Source organism: Equus asinus, chromosome 22 (genome assembly GCF_041296235.1).
Source record: "Equus asinus isolate D_3611 breed Donkey chromosome 22, EquAss-T2T_v2, whole genome shotgun sequence".
NCBI classification, from domain to species: Eukaryota; Metazoa; Chordata; class Mammalia; order Perissodactyla; family Equidae; genus Equus; species Equus asinus.
Window position 1 is genome coordinate 50,539,841 of NC_091811.1, and position 23,008 is coordinate 50,562,848.

At 36.4% G+C, this 23,008-nt stretch overlaps 1 protein-coding gene across 1 annotated transcript; it reads right to left on the bottom strand.

Annotated features, from left to right (window-relative positions):
• Nucleotides 1-18,570: 18,570 nt before the first annotated feature.
• Nucleotides 18,571-19,503, bottom strand: LOC106836905 (olfactory receptor 8S1-like). Its single transcript, XM_014850133.3, has one exon. It carries the CDS (start codon nt 19,501-19,503, stop codon nt 18,571-18,573), a length of 933 nt encoding a protein of 310 aa, XP_014705619.3.
• Between the last annotated feature and the right edge of the window lie 3,505 nt (nt 19,504-23,008).

A 23,008-nucleotide genomic window follows, 5' to 3' on the forward strand; every position in this document is an offset into this window, starting at 1 on the left:
CAGTGTTTCTAACAGAAGCTATGATCTCTGAGTGAAATTCTCACTGTCCTACAGGGTGACTTGCCAGACTTGTTTCCTATACTGTCTGGGAGCATGGTCCAGAATGTGTAATACTAGGCAGAATCCTGTTTTCTGGCTTCTGCCGCAGCCAGGATCTGCATTCAAGCATTCCCTTGTAAGAAACCTTTCAAGCATTCCTCTTTCTTACCATTCTACAGATTCTGGCCTGTTGTGCAATACACATAAATCCTAGTGATACTCATCAGGGCAGGCCCAGGGGTATACACTGAGTCCTGATCACTTTCTCTTCCTCTTGTCATTTCTGCAGTCTTAAAGCCACACCTATTGCACCAATTACATGCCCTCCTTTCAGAGTGAAGCCACCCAGAGTAATTGTGAAATGGAGACCTGCTCCACTTAGAATTTGCCTTCCAGCTTGGGTCATGAGCAGAGGAAGGGAGATATTGTGAGTGATTTCAATGTGATTTCTTACACCTCTCTTGATAAAGGCATATGAAGTAGTAACAACAACAGCAGCATTAGCGGCAACAGATTTGGCCTTCGTAGTGCTTCCCCCTATGTGAGAATTTAGGTGACGTTTGCATAGACTTGCAATCTCAAATATAATAATAATAATAAGTAGTTAGGAGTAGTTGCTTTTGAAGAACTTTATATACAATTTCATATTTAATTCCCAAAACCTTCTGTGGTGTTGTTACAAACTGCATTTCATATACAAAGATCTTGATGCACAGAAGAACTTCATATATGTTGTTCAAGGTCATATAACCAATTAGAGGTGGATGTGGGATTTGAACCTAGTCTGATGCAGGAGCCCACATGTTTATTTCTTGCTCTGTGATGGCCACTTATTCCCTAGGCATCAGCTTTTCAGAGCTACCCATGTTTTACCAAACTTGGCTTGATTTTTCTCAGTCCTGAGCCTTTGAACACATTGTTCACGCAAAATAGATGTCACTCAGAAACACATTTTCCAAGAACAATCTTATACTTTCTTAAAAATTTTACTCAGTTTCCTCAGTGTAATATCATTACTGATCCCTGCTAAATTGCAATTTGTGCTCCCACTGCATTAATTACACTATTTTACAATTTCTTGTCTCCATATCCAGATTCTTCAATGGAGTGGGAACATTTTTTCAATTGTATGATTATAATACAGTTTTGCTGTCTATAATTATTGTACCATGTATTATGTCTCCAGGAGTTATTTATCTACTAGTTGCACATACCCTTAAACAACATCTCTCCCATTCCTCTGCCCCCAGACTGTGGTAACCACCATTTTACTTTCTGCTTTTACAATTTTGTTCTTTTGGATTCCACATATAAAAGAAATCATATGGTATTTGTCTTTCTCTGTTTAACTTGTCTCACTTAGCATAATGTCCTCAAGGTCCATTCATGTTGTCACAAATGGCAGAATTTCCTTTTTTTCTCATGACTGAATAGTATTCCATTTAAATATATATATACCACATTGTCTTTATCCATTCGTTTGTTGCTGGATGCTCAGGTTCTTTCCACATGTTGGCTATTGTGAATAATGTTGCAAAAAACAAGAGACAGCATATGTCTCTTTGATACCCTGTTTTCATTTCCTTTGGATACAAACCCAGAAGTGGAATTGCTGGATAGTATGCTAGTTCTATTTTTAATTTTTTGAGGGACCTCCATACTGTTCTTCATAGTGGCTAAACCAGTTTACAATCTCACAAACAGTGCACAAGTGTTCTCTTTGCTCCACATCCTTGCCAAAACTTAACTCTTGTCTTCTTAATGGTAGCCATTCTTACAGGTTTGAGGTGACAGCTCATTGTAGTTTTTTTTTCTTTTCCTAAGGAAGACTTACCCTGAGCTAATGTCTGTTGCCAATCTTCCTCTTTTTTTTTTTTTTGCTTGAGGAAGATTAACCCTAATCTAACATATGTGACAATCTTCCTCTATTTTTTTGTATGTGGGACACCAACACAGTGTGGCTGGTGAGTGGAATATGTCTGTGCCCAGGATCCAAACCCATGAACCCAGGTCACTGAAGTTGGAGCATGGAACTTTAACAACTAGGCCACAGGGTTTGGCCCTCATGGTGGTTTTGATTTGCATTTCCCTGATGATTAGTGATGTTGAGAATATTTTCATATACTTATTGGCCATTTGGATATTTTCTTTGGAAAAATATCTATTTAGGTCTTTGCCCACTTTATAATCAGATTGCTTTTGTTACTCAGTTGTATGAGTTCTTCATATATTTTGGAATTAATCCTTTATCTGATACATGGTCTGTAAAAATTTTCTCTCATTCTGTAGTTTGCCTTTTCATTTTGTTCATTGTTTCTTTTGCTGTGCAGAAACTTTTAAGCATAATCTTGTTCCACTTGTTGATTTTTTATTTGTTGTTGTGCTTTTGGAAAAATCATTGCCAAGACCAAAGTCAAGGAGCTCCTTCCTTACATTTTCTTCTAGGAGTTTTATGGTGTCAGGTCTTATGTTTTAAGTCTTTGATCTTTTTGAGTTAATTTTTGTGAGTGGTATAAGACAGGGGTCCAATTTCTTTTTTCTGCATGTGGTTATCCAGTTTTCCCAACTTGTTAAGGAGACTGTCTTTTCCCCATTGAATGTTCCTGGCTCCCTTATCAAATATTAGCTGACCATATACACAGGGGCTTACTTCTGGGCTCTTTACTCTATTTCATTGGTCTATGTGTCTAGTTGTTATGTCAATATCATGCTGTTTTAATTACTATAGCTTTGTAATATAGTTCGAAATCAGGAAGTGTGATGCCTCCAGTATCGCTCTTCATTCTCAGGATTTAATTGGTTATTTATGGTCTTTTGTGGTCCCATACACATTTTAGAATTGTTTATTCTGTTTCTGTGAAAAATGCTGTTGGAATTTTGATATGGATTATGTTGAATCCATAGATGGCTTTGGATAGCATAGACATGTTAACAATATTAACTCTTTCAATCCATGAACACAGGATGTCATTCTGTTTATTTATGTCTTCTTCAATATCTTTCAGCAAAGTCCTCTGTGCTGTCATAGGATCTCTCTTGGAAAACTTCTGTGTGCACTTGAGAAGAATGTGAATTTTGTTGCTGCTGGATGGAATGGTGTATAAAAGTATGTTAATTCCATTTGGTCTAATGTATAGACCAAGTACATCCTTCCCTTTTGGATTTTCTCTCTGCATGATCTGTCCGTTGTTGAAAGTGGGGTACTGAAGTCCCTACTGTTATTGTATTGTCTATTTCTCCCTCCATATCTGTTAGTATTTGCTTGATATATTTAGGTGCTTCAATGTCGGATGTGTATATATTTATAACTGTTATATTTTATTGTTGAATTGATCTCTTTATCATTATATAATGACCTTCCTTGCCTCTTATCTTTTTTGACTTAAAACGTATTTTTTCTAATGTAAGTATACCTACCTCTGCTTTCTTTTGGTTTCCACTTGCATGGAATATCTTTTTCTATCCCCTAACTTTGAGTCTACATGTGTCCTTAAATCTGAAATGGGTCTCCTGTAGGCAGCATATAGTGGGGTCTGGGTTTTTAATCCATCCAGCCACTCTGCTTTTGACTGGTGAATTCAATCCATTTATATTTACAGTACTTAGTGATATATAAAGAATTGCTAATCCATCTTATTAATTGCTTTCTGACTGTTTCATGTTTCCATTGTTTCTTCTTCCCTCTGTCTATGCTGACCTTTGAAAATTGGTTAATTTCCATGGTGGTATGCTCTGTTTCCCCTCTCTTTGTCTTTTGTGAATCTGCTCTAGGTTTTCGCTTTGTTCTTACCTTGAGAATTGCATAAACACCTTATAGATAAACAATCCATTTTAGGCTGATAGCAACTTATATTTGAATGCTTATAAAGGCTTCACCCTTTTGTTCCTCCCTTTTGTATTATTGATGTTACAATTTACCTCTTCTTATGTCGTGTATTCATTAACAATTTATACTAACTATAGTTATTGTTAATATTCTTTCCCTTTAAGTTTTATTCTATACATGAGTGGTTAATACACCATCAAAATGTAGAATTACAGTTTTCTAATTCTGCCTATTTTTCACCTTTACCCATGATTATGTACTTCCATGTGTTTTCATGTCCCTGATTAGTCTTTTCATTTCAGCTTGATGAACTCCTTTCAGCATTTCCTGCAAGACAGGTCTAGTGGTGGTGAACTCCCTCAGCTTTTGTTTGTCTGGAAAATCCTTTATTTCTCTTCCATGTCTGAAGGATAACTTTGCCAGATAAAGTATTCTTGGCTGGCAATTTTTATCTTTCAACAATTTGAATATGTCATTCCACTCTCTCCTGGACTATAGAGTTTCTGCTGAGAAATCCATTGATAACCTAATGAGGATTCTTTTGTAGGTTACTTTCTTGTTTCTCTGACTGCCTTTAAGATTCTTTCTTTGTCATTAATTTTTGACAGTTTCATAATAATGTGTCAATTTAGAAAATATGGAAATGAAAGTGTTGATTCTCTCTACTCTTCAAATATTCAATTTAATCTTCTTCTTATGCAAAATATTTGTCTCTTAAATCATTATTTGTAATTGAGTTTAAAGAATTCAATGAAAGGCATAATTTCTCTATTAAGTAAAGCTTCTGGAGAATTGAGTAAAAAACAGTAATAGACTTCAGGTTACCAAAATCTCTCAATCATATTAAAAATCAGCAGAGTAGCAAACTCTGGAGGTGGAATGATGGGGTTGGATCTCCTTCAAGCACCACACCCCCATTCCCAGAGAACAGTCATTATTTTACCTTCATGGTGATTCCTAGGAAGACCCCACTCATAAGGCTTAACACCCAATGTGAACAGTATTTCATCATGGGATGTTTGTTGATAAACATCAGAGTCAATTGTTAAACATCACAGCTGCCTAAGGCAGTAGATAACAATTGGGGAAAACAATAGGCTAATCAAAAACTTAAAAGGAAAAAGCTGGAGAATGAGACGTCCATAAGGGGCTTTGAAAAGCTCCAACGTCTTCCTTGGAATCTAGCAATTCACCCACATTCATAGGTCTGTGCATATAACCAAGGCTGTACGTAACCTCAGGAAGTGAATATGTCAGTTAAAAAACTGGTCATTAAGAAAAACTTCTTTAAGGAAATTTGCTCTTGTTGAATTGTTCTTAGATGATTTGTTGAGCTTCTGAAAATTCAAGGAGGTGGTGAAAAGGAAGTTCTATAGAGGGTCGTTTGAGGGCACTGGGCACATGAGTGGAAAAGGGGCATCAAGAAGCGGGAGGGGCAAAAAAAGAGAAGAAGGCCACCTACCTCTCTCCCTACATGCCCCAAGTTTCTGTGCCTGGTGCTACCTGACCATCCACTAGGACTATCTGTAATGATGGACATGCTCTATATCTGCACTGTCCAGTACAGTCACCACCAGCTATGTGTACCTACGGAGCACTTGAAATACATCTAATTCATCTAGTATATCTAATGGAATTGAAATTCTCATTTTATTTCATTTTAATTATTTTTAATTTAAATGAACACATGTAGCTAGTGGCTACTATATTGGGCGATGCATCTCTAAGAGAGGTTGGCAAATTTCCTCTGTAAAGGGTCAGACAGTAAATATTTTAGATCTTAAGAACCATGTTGGAACTATTAAACTCTGCCATTTTTCTGCAAAAGCAATCACAGACAAACAAATGAATGAGCTTGGCTGCCTTCCCATAAAATTTTATTTATAAAAACAAGCAGGGAGCCAGATTTGGTCCATGGCCATAGTTTGCCTGCCTCTCCTCTAGACCATCCAGATCCAGACGTCCCAGGATATCAGAAGCTTCAGTGTTCATTTATCCCCGGGACTGATCCTTTTACTTTAATCATGGCCTCAGATGACTCCCTTTACTTTCTTATCAATTCATTTAAGATCTTTTCAGTTTCATAATAGATTGATCAGATTTAGAAATTATGTAGCAGTAGTGTTTCAGGATTTCAAGTTCCCCATTTTGCTGGATACTTTTCTATATGTGGTGGCACTGGCATCCAAGAGGTCCTTCAGATTTAAAACTTGGATATAACTCTGACTCCTCTTTCTCATTTACCATAAGCATCGAGAAATGATTAGAACTTAACTCCTTAGAAGTTTTCTGTCCTTTTGACCACAGGCCTAGTTCAAATCTTCATTAAGTTATAAAGATCCTCTTAGTTAATCTCCTTGCCCACACCTCTACTCACCTCAAATCCAACTTCTACACATATGATACAATTTTACATATAAAATGCTTACTTGCCAATGTTCTTCAAAGCTTAATACCTTATGCCCAATGCTTGGGGAAGTTAAAATCCAAGTTACTATATTCAGCATGAAATAGAAAACCACAGATAATCTTCCTCTAGGGTCTCCTATCTAATCAATTTCAGTTTCCAATCACTAAATTCATGATTTTTTCCCACAAGAAACATGCTATTTTTCATATATTTGAACTTTAATCAAATTGCCCACTCAACCACTCATCTTCAAGTATGCTGGGTAAGGATCTTCTGTCTACATCAGTATTGCCTTTTGCACACCACCATTTCAGTGCCTGGCACATTTCTCCACTACTGCCCTCTCATTGACATGACCCTCACAAGATGGTCAAAATCTCTGTAGGCCAGGGACTCTTCCATAATCATTGTTATAATTATGTTTGCAGCTCATTCTGGGCATTTAAAATGCCCTTTCATAAGCAGATGCCCAAGGCAATATGCTAGCAGCGTGCCAAAATGAGAACATGAATTGCTTTCACATATATGAATCAGAACATATATTTATGTTTCTAAATAAAATTTGGATTCTGTAATTTTATACCAAGGGCAGAGCTATTAATATGAAAATTTAAAAAGTGCTTTTATGATACTGACATGTGAGATTTATGCATCCCTATGTTCACTGCAGCATTATTCACAATATCCAAGACATGGAAGCAACCCAAGTGCCTGTAAATGGGTGAATGGATAAAGAAGGTGTAGTGTATATATACACAATAGAATAGTACTCGGCCATAAAGAAAAACAAAATTGTGCCATTTGCAACAACATGGATGGAACTTGAGGGTATTTTGCTAAGTATAATCAGAGAAAGACAAATACCATATGAATTCACTCAGATGTGGAAGATAAAGAAACACATAGATAAGAAGAATAGATTAGTGGTTACCAGGGGATGGGGAGAGGGCAAAAGGGATAAAGGGGCACATATGTTTGGTGAAGGATTTAAATAAGACTATTGGTGGTGAACACAATGGAGTCTATACAGAAACTGAAATATAATAATGTACACCTAAAATTTTAAAATGTTAAGCCAATATGAACTCAATTAAAAACAAAGTGCTATTAAAGCAAAATATTTCACTATCCATAATCGTTTCACTTGTCTTAATACAGTAGTTTAACATTTATTATAACACAAAATGCTAGCCCAAAATATTTAGATATGAATCCCGACTAAACTCTCATTAGCATACATATAAGCCATCAAGACTTTGTGTCCATTGTGAGTTTATTCAAGTCCACAAATCAAACAGTTTTATAAAAATCTACTATCTAAAAGAGACCTCACAAGTTCAGATTTGTATTCTTTTGGCTCCATAAAAAATTTCAGTACCTTAATTGTGATAAAGATAATCTTTTGTGTAATAAGGTAACATATATACTGAAATGATATATATATATTTCTGTATGTATACGTACATATATCTTATACACGTTCTCTCATTATTCTGTTTCAAATAATTATGTAGTATTTCACTCTTTCCTCTAGTGTCCGTCAGTGTGATATTTTCCAATAACAACAAAACTTATCATAAATTTTTGACTAGTTTTATACATCCAAAGGTATCAGAGTTTATACATCTGAATACCTGTAGGCAGCTAAATATTGTACCTGGCTTTTTGTATATAATGAACATAATGAAAATTAGAAAAAAGGTGTAAGAAAATGTTGTCCTAGCTCTGTCGTAAATTACTATCTAACTTAGGGCCAGTCACTTCTCTTCAGATCTAAGGTATTTACTTGAATAACTTGAACAGAAGTTGGACTGGATCATCTCTGAAGATGATTACGTCGAAATCCCAAAACATCCCTCCCAGGTCCTCATGAGCCAGCTCTTCACTCAACAGGTTCATCTGGACCAAGCCAATCCTGTCAGCAAGTTCAATCCTTTGAAAGTTTGAAAACCATAACAGAGGAATATTGGCAGAACACACTTTACAAAGGTAGTGTTACTGCCTACAAACATAGGTTCTTTACCTACCACACAAAAGAGGCCAAATAAAAACTGGAATGCCAGGTTTACGGCAAGGAAAGTGTTTTTTTTTTTTCAGATGATATCAGCCAGGAGACAAGAATAAGCCCTCAAATTTGTCTCTTTTCGTCTCATCTCCCCCAAAGAGGGGAGGTGAGGTGTTTTAAAGGTTTGTGAGGAATGTGGTTGTTTGTTGGGGGGAAGCGGGGGTGAGGGGGGCAGGGGGCCAGGGGCTGGGAGTCAGTGGCCTTGCTGGTCAGAGCTTTCCCACCAGCTTGCGTTTGGCCTTGGGACACTGCTTGCAGGGAGGAGGAGGAGATGATAAGGAACCCAGGTGGGCAAGCTTTGCCATTGGTCTTCACGGCAAATAGTGGATTCTGGAGCCAGGGAGCTAGGCAGTAAGCAGGGAAAGAGTGCTTTGGTTTTAACCCCATATATGTTGGGTTTAATGTAGGGGAACTGATATCAGGGCCGGCATCATTAGTACCCATCTCCAAAGCTTGATGTTCATCACATAATAAAACATTTACAACAAGGTAGAATTGTTTACAAAGACCACTTATAGAAAAATTGTTGAACTAATCCATTCAGTCAATACTATGAGAAAAAGCAAGACATTAAAACAGCAGATTGGGGCTGAATTTATTCTCATGAAGAATAACATTTTAGTGATGTTGGTAAGTTCCTTCTCTAGATTGTAAGTTTTCCAAGAACATCTTATTTTACTGAGACTGTCCAATTTTTTCTCAGTACTAAGAATTTGTTGGGAAGGAAATATAAGTTTTTTTGGTTAACATTTTTATAATTAATCTTCCATTGGCTTTCTTAAGTGCAGCCACATAGTCTTGTGTATGTGAATTATTACATATGGATCTATGTGTGGATCATATAAAATATATTGACATCTCTACCATCAAAAAACTCATCAAAAAACATCTATAAATGTATTTTATTCTGCCCATGTAGTTGCATTGTTTAGTTGATAATTCATTTCTGGAGATAAAGCTGCAAAGGTGTGTTAGCTTAAGACTCGTTTTCACAATAGTGCTTTTCAGTCCCATAGTGTAGGTGAGGGTTCACAGAATCCTCTGATAAAATACCCACATAAAAAGTTTTGTTGTTTCATTTGCTTCAGTCATCTTATCATCAAATTGTTTCTGTTCAGAAATGCAGCTCACATAAACACAGGAAAATCTATGGAAAAGAGGAGTAGTACACAGCACAACTCCCAGGAATTCACACATGAGGTTTGCAGGCAGTGAGTACTGAATGAGGAAATTCTTCCAGCCCTGCCTCCTTTCTGAAGGGAAACAGACCCTCAGGGACATTCATCCAAGATTTAAAAATATTGTATCAACCCAGAAGGCCCAAAAGTCCCACATGCTAAGGAATTCCCTGTGATTAGAAGTTAACTTTAATCAGACAATGAGTTAAAATCTGGCTTCAGGCTGTGACTTGAGGGAATAGACGTCACTGGCCAGATGTCTCTTCGACTGTCAGGCTCCACTAAATGTAGATGCCATTCTAAAAGACCAGATATGAAAATCACTCATTTACAGGTAGCTTTAGTAATGTACACAGACGTATCACGAGAAATAAATGAACAGATGTTCAAGTGACAGAACCTAGCATCAAATGAGAGAAATTCTACATTTCTATTATTATTTTGACTGTGGGGAACTGTTCCAAAGATAAAGCTAAAGAAAATTTTCCTCTGAGGGTATCAAGAATTTGGTCTCCTCTACTTTCTAGCCAATTTGGGGCTTTTTACAAGAAAAAAAAGTATTGTGTGCTGTTTCTATAGTTCCTTGGAAGAACTGGTTCTCTTCTATGGGAAGAATTACTGACCTTAGATAAGTTCATCAGGGACAGGAGACAGAAGTGGACGTGTTCAGCACCAAAAAAGCCAGCAACTAGGTAGATCAAATATGATTTCTCCCCAGCGTCTTCCTCCCTCTTTCCAGTTCTTTTCAGTTCTGTTTCTCTCTCCTCTTCAGATCTTCTCCTCCTGTCCCTCTAAAGTATATCCTCTCAGTTTGAATCTTCTTCCCTTCTGTGCCTCCTGTTGCCGTTCTCTCTCTGCGTCACTGCTCCTTGCCTTTTCCCTTTGGTTGGATCTTGTACTGAGCTGCCCAGAGAGATCACGGGCCTTTCCTGACTGATCATGAGCATTGGCAATAGAGACTTTTTGCATTCTGCACACAGTCTCTGCCTGGCCTGGGGCCCTGGAAGATTAGGGAAAGCTAAAACACACAAGCTCAACTTCTTGTCTGAGAAGAAGAGGGAGAACACTTCAGAATAGATAGTGGTTTCTTGGTGGCTTATGCTTATCCTCTTTGTAGAACCTAAATTCTAATGTTATTGCAAACTGCCACTGCACCTCAACCATGGACTCTGCTGAGGTAGGTGGTAGAGGAAACAGAAGAGTCAAGAATCAGCATAGGTTTGGGTGTTGGAAATCTATTGCAGATCAGAGGGTACAAACTTTAAGTTATAAGATGAATGAGTTCTGAGGATCTAAAGAACAGCATGATGACTATAATAAGGTTTTGTACACTTGAAAATGGTTAGACTAGATCTTAAGCATTCTCCCTACACACGCGCGCATGCTCAACGCACACACAAATGGTAACTATATAAGGTTACGAAATGTGTTAATTAGCCTAATTTTGGTAATCATTTCACAATGTGTACATAAACCAAATCTTCACATTGTACACTTTAAATATATCCAATTTTATTTGTCTCTTATCCATAAAAAATAGAGGAAAAATGAAAATCCATGAATCTATTTGATTTACTACTTAGAGTGATTTAATACTGTCTGATTGAAATTGAACAGTATCAAGAATCTTAACAGCATTCGTAACCTTTGACCCAGTATTCAGGATCTTGAAATAATCATAAATAGAACTTCATGCTGAAATAGTTTAATGCATTATTGTACATTTCAATGAGCCTGCCCTAGATTTAATTTAGAACAATATTAGAATAAAGAAATTGGTGTCATGATAAAAGGCTGAAAATATGTCTAGTAATAGTAGTATTATTACAACAGTTTGTGTACTTGATGAAACTGGATGATAATTGAAAATGAGGTTTTTAAAATTAGAAATAATGACAAATTGTTTATGATATAATTTTAGGTTAGATGGTAGGATGTTAATAAATTTATCCAAGAATGCATTACAAAAAGATTTTCTGTAGAACAGATTTAGAAGAAAAGAATTATAACTATTTCAGTGTTACCAATTTGATTTAGTTGGTGAATCTTTTTAAGTAATTTGTAATTTAAATATTTACTTAAACATAGAAAATGTTAATTAGTGTTATTTAAATAATATGATTTAACAGTTTTATAACTAAAAAGTGAAAAATAAAGTGAAATGAAATTTTAAAATGCTGTAACATATACATCACATATTTTTATGCTCAATTTAGATTAATGGGAAAAATAAAGCTAACTGTGGGAACAAGTATTGACTAAAAACATAAAAAATATTTATGTTTCATAAAACCATATAAAGTGTGCAAGCAAATAGTTTTAAAAATAGCAAAAGGAAGACAAGAATCCTCAAAAAGACTTAGTGAATCACAAACGAATAATGCATATTTCATAGAACTTGCTAAAATATGCCAGTAAAAGGAAGAGATAAGTTGGCCAAAATCTCCCCAAAGAATCTAAACTGGAAAATAGATAGAAAATAAAATAAAATGTTGAAATAGGCCTAAACATGCTTTCTAACATGAAATTCTAAAGTTTCACAATTATGGATATTAAGAAAATGGTTTAAAAGAAAAATTGATGTTGGCAAAAATAATAAACTGTGATTATGATTGACAAAATATATCTATAATGATTATGACCTTTAGACAAATATCTTGTAGGAGAAAAGTCAAAGGAGTTCTGCAAAGGTAGTTTGAAGGCACCAGGTTTGCACAGAGAGACCAAGAGGTGGGAAAGATGCAGAATGAGAGGGAGGAAGAAAAGAGAAGGAGGCTCCATACTTATCCTGGACCACAGGGCCTTCTAGAACTCTTCCAAGGTCTCCATAGCATGAAAGAAAGTACCACGGACCTTGTGCAAGACTATATACCTGTATTTTGTGCCATTTTTTTTGTGCATAGTAAGGCCCAATGGAAAAGAATTGAGAGCAAAAGTGCCAATTAAATCAGTCTGGGATATGCCTTGTGTTCTGCATGATGAGATGACTCTGAAGAAGGCAGTTGATAGACCACTGAGAAACACCGATATGAAGAGTGATTTCATCTTGAAATGGGGAAGTCTGGTACAATTATAAATCCAGGTTAGAGAAGAAATTTTTAAAAGTTAGTGTCTGGAACACCCTGGTTCTTTTTTATGACTTTTTATCTACTGACTGGTATTCAGATTTTCTCTTTGCATTATGTTTCCTGATGTTTCACTATGATGTGATCTGAAGTAATTTTTTAAAAATATATCCTACTTTGATTCATTGGACTTCTTGAATGTGAGGATTGATTTCTTTCATCAGTTCTCAGCCATTCTCTCTCCAAATATTGCTTTGCTTCAACTATTTTCTTCTTTAGGAACTCCAATAAAATTTACGTTAGTCTTTCTCACTGTACCCCTATGTCTCTAATTCTCTTCACTGCATTTTTTTTTGTCTTTGTGTTGTTTCTATATATCGTTCAAGACATGTTACCCAATAAACTAATTCTCTTCAGCTGTGTTGCTTCTGCACACTGAGTTCCTAACTTTGGTTATTTTAATTTTGTTAAAGAAATTTTTTCAACTCTGTACTGCCACTTTTTAAAGCTTCCAATTTTCTGCAAAGATACACAAGCTTGGATTTTATTTCCTTGAACGTGGTGGTATCATTGCTTTATTATTGGTATCTGATAATAGCATTATCTAGAGTACCTGTTGGTCTGTGTTTATTGTTTGTTACTCTTCTTAGTTCTTACTCATCGTTCTTGTCTACTTGCTTATCTAGTTGTGTTTGCTTGTAGGCTAAGCATAGTAATTGAAAAATTATATGTAGTAATAGAGACCTAGGGTGAAGTTATCATCTTGTAGAGTTGATTGATTATTGATTGATTGCTTCTCCCATATGCCTATGAAGTAAGCAGTCTAGGATCATATAAATTAAAGTTCAAGGTTTGATTGAGATATTCTTCTTTACTCAACAGACATGATTTCAAATTCTTTGGTCAGTTTTTTGAGTTCCTGGACTCACCCTGATCTTGATCTGGTAAATACTCACTATCTGGTTAACGCTTTCTGGAAGACATTTCATATATTTAATTCAAAATTTCCAGTTCTTTTTAGTGGGAGGGGTGGTCTGAATATCCTGCTCTGTGATTCCTGGAAGTGGAAACTCAACAGAGCTCATTTTCAGTTTTACTTTGGCTCATACTCAGCAACCACCCCTCCCTCTTCCCTGGCTGCAAATTTGGTTCCATCATTCAGAGCTGGAGACCGTGTGGAAGAAACAGCTACACTCAGGCAGTATTGACAGACATAAATAGATAAAAACATTTGGACAGCAATTTAGCCCTATCTGTCAACATTTTACACTATAAATATTTATAGATTTAGAAACCAAAGTCCATACTTTTTTATATTTCCTTAGTTTTAATCTATTGTCCATTTATATTCCAGGACCTCATCCAGGGTACTACATTACATTTAGTTGTCATGTTCCTTAGGCTTCTTTTTTCAGATTTTCTTTGTTTATTATGGACTTGAGAGTTTTGAGGAGTAGTGGAGGTATTTTGCAGAATGTCCCCCTACTTAAATTTGTCTGATGTTTTTGTCATGATTAGTTGTGGGTTATGGGATACGGGGATGAAGACCACAGAGATGAAGTACCATTGTCATCACATCATCTCAAGGGTACATACTATTAACATAACCTATCACTGTTGATGTTGATCTTGATCACCTGACTGAGGTATTCATCCAGTTTCTCCACTGAAAACTTACTCGTTTTTCCTGTTTATGTATTGTAGTCTTTGGTAGGAAGTCCAAAGTGTACTATTTTTAAGAGGTAGGTTAAGAGGTTATGCTCTTCCTGCTTGATATTAGAATATTTACATAAAGTATTTGGAATTCTTGTGTGGGGGATATTTGTCTCGTCTCTCTCATTTATTCAATTATTCACCCATTATTTATATCAGTATGGACTCATGGGTATTTATTTATATTTTTGTTTATAATCCACTAAATTGTCTTAGTTCAGTCTGTTATAACAAATTAACACAGACTGAGTGGTTTAAACGACAAACATTTATGTTCACAGTTCTGGAGGCTGGAAGTCCAAGATGAGAGAGTCAGCATAGTCAAGATCTTGGTAAAGGTCCTCTTCCTGCTTCACATCTTCACACAGCCTTTTCTTGGTGCATGCACGTGGAGAGAGAGATTTTGCGTCACTTCGCCCTTTTAAAAGGCACTAATTCAATCAAGGGGGCTCCACTCTAATGGCCCAATCCAGCCTTAATTATAACTCAATTGCCTCATCTCCAAAATTCATCAGATTGGGAATTAAGATTTCAAAATATGAATTTTAAGAACACAAACATTCAGTCTTTAGCAAATATTTAATTGGTTTTATAGCTCAGATCGCTCCAGCTTTGGCCACTGGGAACTCTTTGATTTGACTCTAGTATCATTTAGATATATGTCTATCATTGAGGTTTTTGGAGCACTTCCTCACTTTCTGGCTCTACAAGATGGTGCAGCTCATTTTGTATATTCTCTGCCCTAGTCTTAGAATCATCCATTTCTGCAGTGAATCCTGGTTCCTTTTATTAGAGAATGGTGTTAGAAACCAAGATCTCCTTATTGGAGAGATCTCCCTATTGTTGGTTCCTGGCTTTCTCAGCTGACAGTGGAAGGAGCTACATGTGTGTATACTAACCATGTACACATATATAAAATCTCACTCTTTTTATCTGTACATATATCAATAAATATTTATATATCTATAGTATAGCCACATATAATATATAATCAATATTTGTAGATCTATATATAAATATAGATCTAAAAATATTTCTATGTATCCAGGGGGAGAAGATTTTCATTTTTTAAAAGAATGTGTGTGATGTAAGTTGTTTAAATATATTTTAAATCAGTAGTTTGCACAGCAAAGAGATAATTTCAAAGACAATACACGTATAATAATTAAGAGAAAGGGACAGAAGAAATATGAGAATGTGTTTGCAACCAATACAGATATATTGATTAATGTCCTTTTTATATAGAGAGCTCTATCAAACTTATAAGAAAGTCACTAAATCCTTATTAGTTCAGTGGATGGAGAATGTGTCAAACTGTTTACACAACAGTATAATTAGGATGTAATAGGTTCAAATTATAATTGGTGAGAAAATGAAGAAAAATTCAACTTCACTAGGAATTGAGTGAAAAATAAATTTACAATGATATAATTGACTGATTGTCATGATACTGCAATTTGTATAAACAAGTAAAATCTAATTTAGTGACTATCAGCATGGAAGAGACAAAAAGGCAATTCCATAGTTTGCTATTTCAATGCAATTTATTATCATCTTCATTGCAAATCACTTTGGCTGTGATGTCTTGATAGGTCTCATACTCTTTGACATGGCGATTCTTGTCTGGAAGATTTCCAAAACACAGAAAAGGCTAAAATGTTTTAAATTATATTATGTATAATGGTGAATTTCTTAAGGTTATCTTTTTGATCAGGGTAATAAATGAAAAACTGCATAAAGTACATAATATCAAGGACTAAGAAAAGATCCTTAAAGCAACAAGAAAAAAAAAGAAAGATATTCCCTACAGGATCAGATTGACAAGTAGATTCTCAAGAGCAATAATGAAAGACTACCAAGGAAAAATACCTCAAAATGTTGAAAGAAAACAAGTGTTCGCCCAGAATTATGTATTCGTCAAAAAAATCTTTCATGAATGGGGAATAAAGAAAGATATTTATTCACAAATAAACAAAAACTGGAAAAGTTCACAGTTTAGTGATGTCCTCTAGAAGACATCTAATGAATGTACTTGGGAAAGAAGGAAAATAATCCCAAAGGACGTTTAAGTTGCAAGAAAAAATGGCAAACACATAAATGGTTAAACACAGGTAAAACCAAACTGAAACTAACATGATAACTTATTCTTAATGTTTCAGATTTAAAAAAGACTGGTGCAATGGGGCTGGCCCCGTGGCCGAGTGGTTAAGTTCGCGCGCTCCGCTGCAGGCGGCCCAGTGTTTCGTCGGTTCGAATCCTGGGCGCGGACATGGCACTGCTCGTCAGACCACGCTGAGGCAGCGTCCCACATGCCACAACTAGAGGAACCCACAACGAAGAATACACAACTATGTACCGGGGGGCTTTGGGGAGAAAAAGGAAAAAATAAAATCTTTAAAAAAAAAAAAAAAAAAAGACTGGTACAAGGGTGAGGTGGTGTACCAACAACATGACCAACAATAATGTACAACTGTAATTTCACAAGGTTGTTAACTATCATAATCTTAATAAAAAAATGTGAAAAAAAAAAGACTGGTGAAATATTTGGTGACTATTGTTTGGGATGGGAAAGAAACTCAAGATAGATGTGTTTTGTTAGCAATAGTTTAGTTTTGGGGCTAAGTGGTGGAGTCATGGACTATTAAATACTATTAAACTCAAACAAACAAATATACAAACAAAAAGTAAAATATGAAAAATGAATCAAAATGAAATAAAATGGGGACTGACCGCGTGGGACAGTGGTTAAGTCTGGCGTGCTCCACTTTGGTGGCCTGGGTTCGTGGGTTCATATCCCAGGCACAGACCTACACCACTCATCAAGCTGTGCTGTAGTGGCAACCCACATACAAAATAGAGGAAGTTTGGCACAGATGTTAGCTCAGGGCTAATCTTCCTCAAGACAAAAAAAAAAAGAGGAAGGTTGGTAACAGATATTAGCTCAGAGCGAAGTTTCCTTGCCAAGAAGAAGAAAAAAGAAAAGAAAAGCTATATATGTGTGGAGCAATATAACACATTATGAATGAAGGATTATGGTTCTAATTCTATGACATGAGGTCCTAAAGGAAAGAAAAAAAGAAAAAAGGAAGGATTGATGGAAGGAAGGAAGAAACAAACGAATGAAGGAAGAAAGGAAGGGAGAAACTCTGAATTATATTGTTTTTGGAACAACTGCATGGTTAATAAAATAGGTCAATATTAGACACATTTAAAAGTAGAGGAGTTATTAAATATACAACAGTCTATATACTTAGTGGAATATAAAAGAACTTGAAAATTATGTTTTGAAATATGGAAAGGCATTTATTCATAATGTTAAAATGCTGGATACAATATTGCACATAAATATGATTATAATTATGTATAAAAATGCATACCAAAGGTCTTACCAGAACAAAATTTGGAGAAAAATGAAACTAAATGTTAGCTATTTCATTGAGAGAGAGAATCTTTTTTTTGTATTTTTCAAAATCTCTAAGATGAAAACTTTTGTCAATTAGGCAAAAGATATCTCTTACTTTGTACTGTACAGAAATCAATCACGTTTTCAAATTTTTTGCCAGGACAAGATCTTCCAGACTTATCCTTTGGAGCCAGCAGTAAGACCCAAGATGGGTAACAAGCAGGACTCCTACACTCCCCTAGAATGAATAAAATTCTCTGCTATTTGCCACATACCAGAAAATGCTTCACAGAGCTTGGGGAAGATGTCTGTCAGCCTGGACTTTAGCCCCACAAGCTGACTTCCTCTCTCAGACCCCTTCAGCTGCATCTGCTTTGTCTCTAAGGCCCTCTTCAGCCAGAGCACATCTTAAACCCACCTTCCACTCACCCACTCCATGAGTCTCAAGCCTATGTCTTTCTTCCTTCAGAGACCCCGATTTTGCACTTTGCATCAAAACTTCATCCCCAATTTCATACCCACAGGAATCCATGTAAGAATTCAGGACATAAACAGTTTTCCCAATGCTAAGAATTTTGTTAACATTTCACAAACAAAAAGAATAATATATCTGCATGTCTATAACCATACTACCTGGATTGAAATAGCTATCCGATGCATTTTTTTCTGCCTCTGAGAAAGACAAAATATGAACCAAAGCAAGCAAATACTTTGCTGCTATTTTTTTGTGCATTTCCAATAAAGAAGGCTTTTCAAGATAGCTTGCTGTGTCTGACATTATGAGCAACCGAAATTTTTCCTTAATGTCTATTATTGAGGTGTCTTTCTGTAATTCCATCCTGTTTCCCAATTATCCTCTGCCTGTTCTCTGCTACCTGAGATGTTGTAAACTTTTCTGCAACATGTTTTTTAGAGCTGCTTTTAATTCCTTGTTCTTTAGGCTGTAGACAAGGGGATTCACTAGGGGAGTGATCACACAGTACTGCATGGAAAAAACCAACTCCCACGGGGAACCTGAGGTCGGCATGAGACAACGAAGCAAGCCTGAGCCATAAAATAAGGTCACTGCAGTGAGGTGGGAGGAGCAGGTAGAGAAGGCCTTGCTTCTGCCTAAGGTGGAGCTGATACTCAGGATGGTGGAGATAATGCAAGCATAAGAGAAAACCAGGAGGAAGGTCCCAAAGGCATGCAGGAGCACAGAGAAGAGAAAGACCTCAAAATTATTAGAGCTATTGGAACAGGATAGAGGGAATAGAGAAGGTATCTCACAAATGAAGTTGGAGATGACTTGAGTCTCACAGAAGTCCAAATTCCAAGCTAGGAGGGTGTTGATGAAACCATCTAAAAAGGCCAGGCCCCAAGATCCCCATACCAGTCCCACACACAGCTCATTGCTCATCATCTGACCATAGAGTAGAGGGTAGCAGATGGCAGCATAGCAGTCATAAGCCATCACTGCAAGGAGGCACAGCTCTGTTCCCCCAGAGTCAAACACAAAGAAGCCCTGGGTCAAACAGTCCTCCACTGAGATGGTTTTCTTCTCAGACAAGATGTTCTCTAGCATCTTGGGCACAGTGACTGAAGAACAACAGAGATCCAGGAAGGAGAGGTGACACAAGAAGAAGTACATGGGGGCGTGAAGGTGAGAATTGGCCCTGATAACCAGGATCATCAATAGATTCCCTGACAGAGCGAAGAGGTAAATTGCCAGAAAAAGCACGAAGAGCAGGACCTGGATGTGATGATCAACAGGCAGCCCAAGAAGGAAGAGCTCAATGACCGTGCTGTGGTTTCCCAAGGCCATCTAAAGATGATAATCCTTTGGAAGAAAACAGAAAGAGGAATGAAGCATCAACTGTCTCTTCTTTGGGTACAACCCAGAGTTTCCACCCATTCTATCACATACTTCTTTTCTTGAGCTTCCCATTATTGCCATAGTTGTCTCATAACTCTCATGGAGTCCGCTGAAGAATGCCCTTCCCTATGTTGATTTCCTGGTGCACAAGTCCTGAACCTTCTGAGCTCTTTCCATTTGTTGCTCTTTCCTTACAAATAACTCTAGAGAAATTCGCATAATTTTTCAGATCTGACTCTTGAGTAATGTTGTGTCTATTTAAACTGGGCCTTTGATTTTGAATATTCTGGTCAAGAGCTCACTTTCGGCAGAAGATGTTCTAATCTTTCTTGTTCTTCTCAGTTTCAGCCTTTCACCTCCCATTCAAAGCACTGTAATAGTTCATCACTACTTAATTATATATTCTTTGTGTTACCTTTTTCCTTTTTATTATTATCCTTCATATATTTGGAATGTTTAATCTTAGAAACAACTTTGAAAGGTGTGTGTGTGTTAGGGACTTGAAATAGGGAGGAAATTGCTAAACCTACATTTTAAAGTTAAAAAAACAAAGCTAAAGAAATAATAAAGGTAAAACAAAGCTGAATTGCTCATCAAGGGAACCATTAAAAAAGAGAAAAGGTGGAGCCAGCCTGGTGGCATAGCAGTTAAGTTCCTGTGCTCTGCTTCAGAGGCCCAGAGTCGCTGGTTCAGATGATGGGCTTGGACCTATGCACTGCTTACCAAGCCATGCTGTGGCAGGCATCCCACATATAGTGTAGAGGAAGATGGGCACAGATGTTAGCTTAGGGCCAATCTTCCTCAGCAAAAAGAGGATTGGCAGCAAATGTTAGCTCAGGGCTAATCTTTCTCAAAAAAAAAAAAAAACTGAGAAAGAGAAAGCAAGCTAAAGACTGGGAGAAAATGTCAAATGAAGTACACACATATAGAACAAATCCTTATGAATCAGCAATAAATATATCAATGACAATAAACATTATAATAGTAAAAATGACAATCCAATACAAAAGTGGACAAAAGAATAGAACAAGGCCTTCATAAAGGAAAGTATCAGAATGGCTAGGCTTACAAAAAGTTGTATAACATCGTTAGTCATCAGAGAAATGTAAAATAAAACCACAATAAGGTACCACTAAACACTCATCAGAAGAGCTAAATTGCCAACTGTTAGTAAAAAGTGTGGAAAAACTGCAACTTTTCTTGTGGGAATATAAGATAGTATAATCAGTTTGGAAAGTTGGATAGTTTCTTACAACTACTATGAGTAGACATACACTTACTCTATGACCCAGCAATTCCACTCTTAGAAAAATGAACGCATATGTTGGCAAAAAGACTTGTGCAAGAATGTTCATGGCACTTTTTTCCCTAATTACCATAAGCAGGAAAAAAAGAACCCAAATGAACTTCAAGGACAAAAGATAAACAATGGTTTAAAAAAATCAGTGGTATATTCATACAATGGAATTCTATTTAGTGAGAAACAAACAATTGATACAAGCAACAAAATGGATAAATAATAATAAAAATAATTATGCATGTACATTCATTAAAATGCAAAAATTTGAAAATTTGAAAATTTGAAGAATGTATACACCATTGTAACATCATAGTGATGAAGATACAGAACATTTCCATCATGCCAGAAAGATCTCTTCATGCTCCTTTTCAGTCATCTCCCCATCAGATGAAATCACTATTCTGATTTTCATTACCATACATTTGTTTTTTTCATTCTGGAAATCCATAAACATGGAATCACATAAACTGTGAAATATAATGACATCTATCATTTCTTTGGTGCCATTTATGTTTTAGGTATTGCTAAATATTTTGCTTCCTCCCCCACCCCCCATTTATTTATCACAACAAAAACTAGGAGGGTTGCATTGTCCTTATTTTTACAATGAGGAAACTGAAGCTAAAAAGTGTTGTGAAAACTTGCCTGTACTGACAGAGGAAAGGAGAGGATAAGCCTTACATCCACATATAACTACAATATCTGTGATTTTATTTAAGCCTTGGCTACCTGATTCCCATGTTCTTTAGCATACCTGCTTCTCTCCACTATGTGTCCTATTTCAGTAATGTATTCTCTGGACTTTTTTGTGCCCTCACTTAGATATATATCTTAATTTGGCATTTAGTAATTTCTTTTCTTTTCTTTTCTTTCTCATTTAAACTGTGTGTTCCTTGAGGATAGGGATTAAGCTCTTTATTACTTTGAATACTCTGAATACACATGGCAGCGCGAGGCACATGATGAGTCCTTAATCAAGATTTGTTAAATGTAGAAAGAATAGGAAGGATGAAGCAAATCAGACAGACTATGTAGAGCCTCTCCTTGAGGAATATCCCCAACTTTAATTCCAGTTTCAAAAGCAAACCAACCAGGAAGGAGACTGGAAAGGAAAATAAATGCGGAGGAGTGTGGAGCTCCTCTTCTAGCTGTAAAGAGTTGGAAGAAGACTTATCTGATAACTAATCAGTGCCTACAGAGGCCTCATCCACAGGGGGCAGATAACGCATATTAGGTCATTTTTATCCACAGCAGGAAGGCTGCTTAAAACCATAACTTTCAACCATCTATCTATTCACTCATTCATCTGTATGTCTGTTAATTAATTATCCATCTAATTCTAAATTTATCCACTCCATCATCCATCCTGTGTCTATTCAGTCATCTATTCATCTATCCATCTGTCTGTCCACGCATACTTTCATTCATTCATTTATTCCCTCAGTAATTAACAGATATGTATAGATTACATTGTGTACAGTGTTGTGCTTAAAATAGATTGATTGACAGCCTGGCATAAACCTCTGATGAACTATTGATTGAATGCACTTATTTGTCTTAGATTTCAAATAATACTCTCCCAATATCCAGGACTAAATTCTCTTGCTAGCCTTTTTTTTCATACCAAACTTGAAATCTGACTCATCGTTATACACTTAAACTCTTCCCCTTCAAGAGCCCTCTTGCCTGAAAAGGCACTTCTTGCAGTAATCCTACCTTGCCCACTGAAGTTCTGAATCAGCTGTGAATCCTTTGGCTTTCACCTGACATGAAATGGTCTGATGATGGGTCTATTACCCGTAGGACTCAAAATAACAAGTTCTATTTCTGCTGGAATGACCCATGAATTAGTCCTCGCTCTTTCTGGATTTCTTCACTGATGCTATAGTATTTAATTAACATCTTCCCATATTCCATGCCCTTCTTGGTTATCAGATCCAAGTTACCTCTCAATTGTGTCCAGTTGGTAATGTGCAGTCTCGGCTAGTGACCCAGGTTAACTCAGACTCTGCAGAAGAAAGCTCAAACTCTCTGCAGAATGAAATCAAATGGAAAAGTCAGTTTTAGAGTGTTTTTATCATCTCTGTGCTTGTGAAATCCTGTTGAAATAAACATTCTCTCTGACTTCTACATTAGTGAATTAAATCTATTCAA

What these genes read in the sequence shown, in the direction of transcription:
- LOC106836905 (XM_014850133.3), bottom strand. Translation starts at nt 19,503, where the DNA reads ATGGCCTTGGGAAACCACAGCACGGTCATTGAGCTCTTCCTTCTTGGG.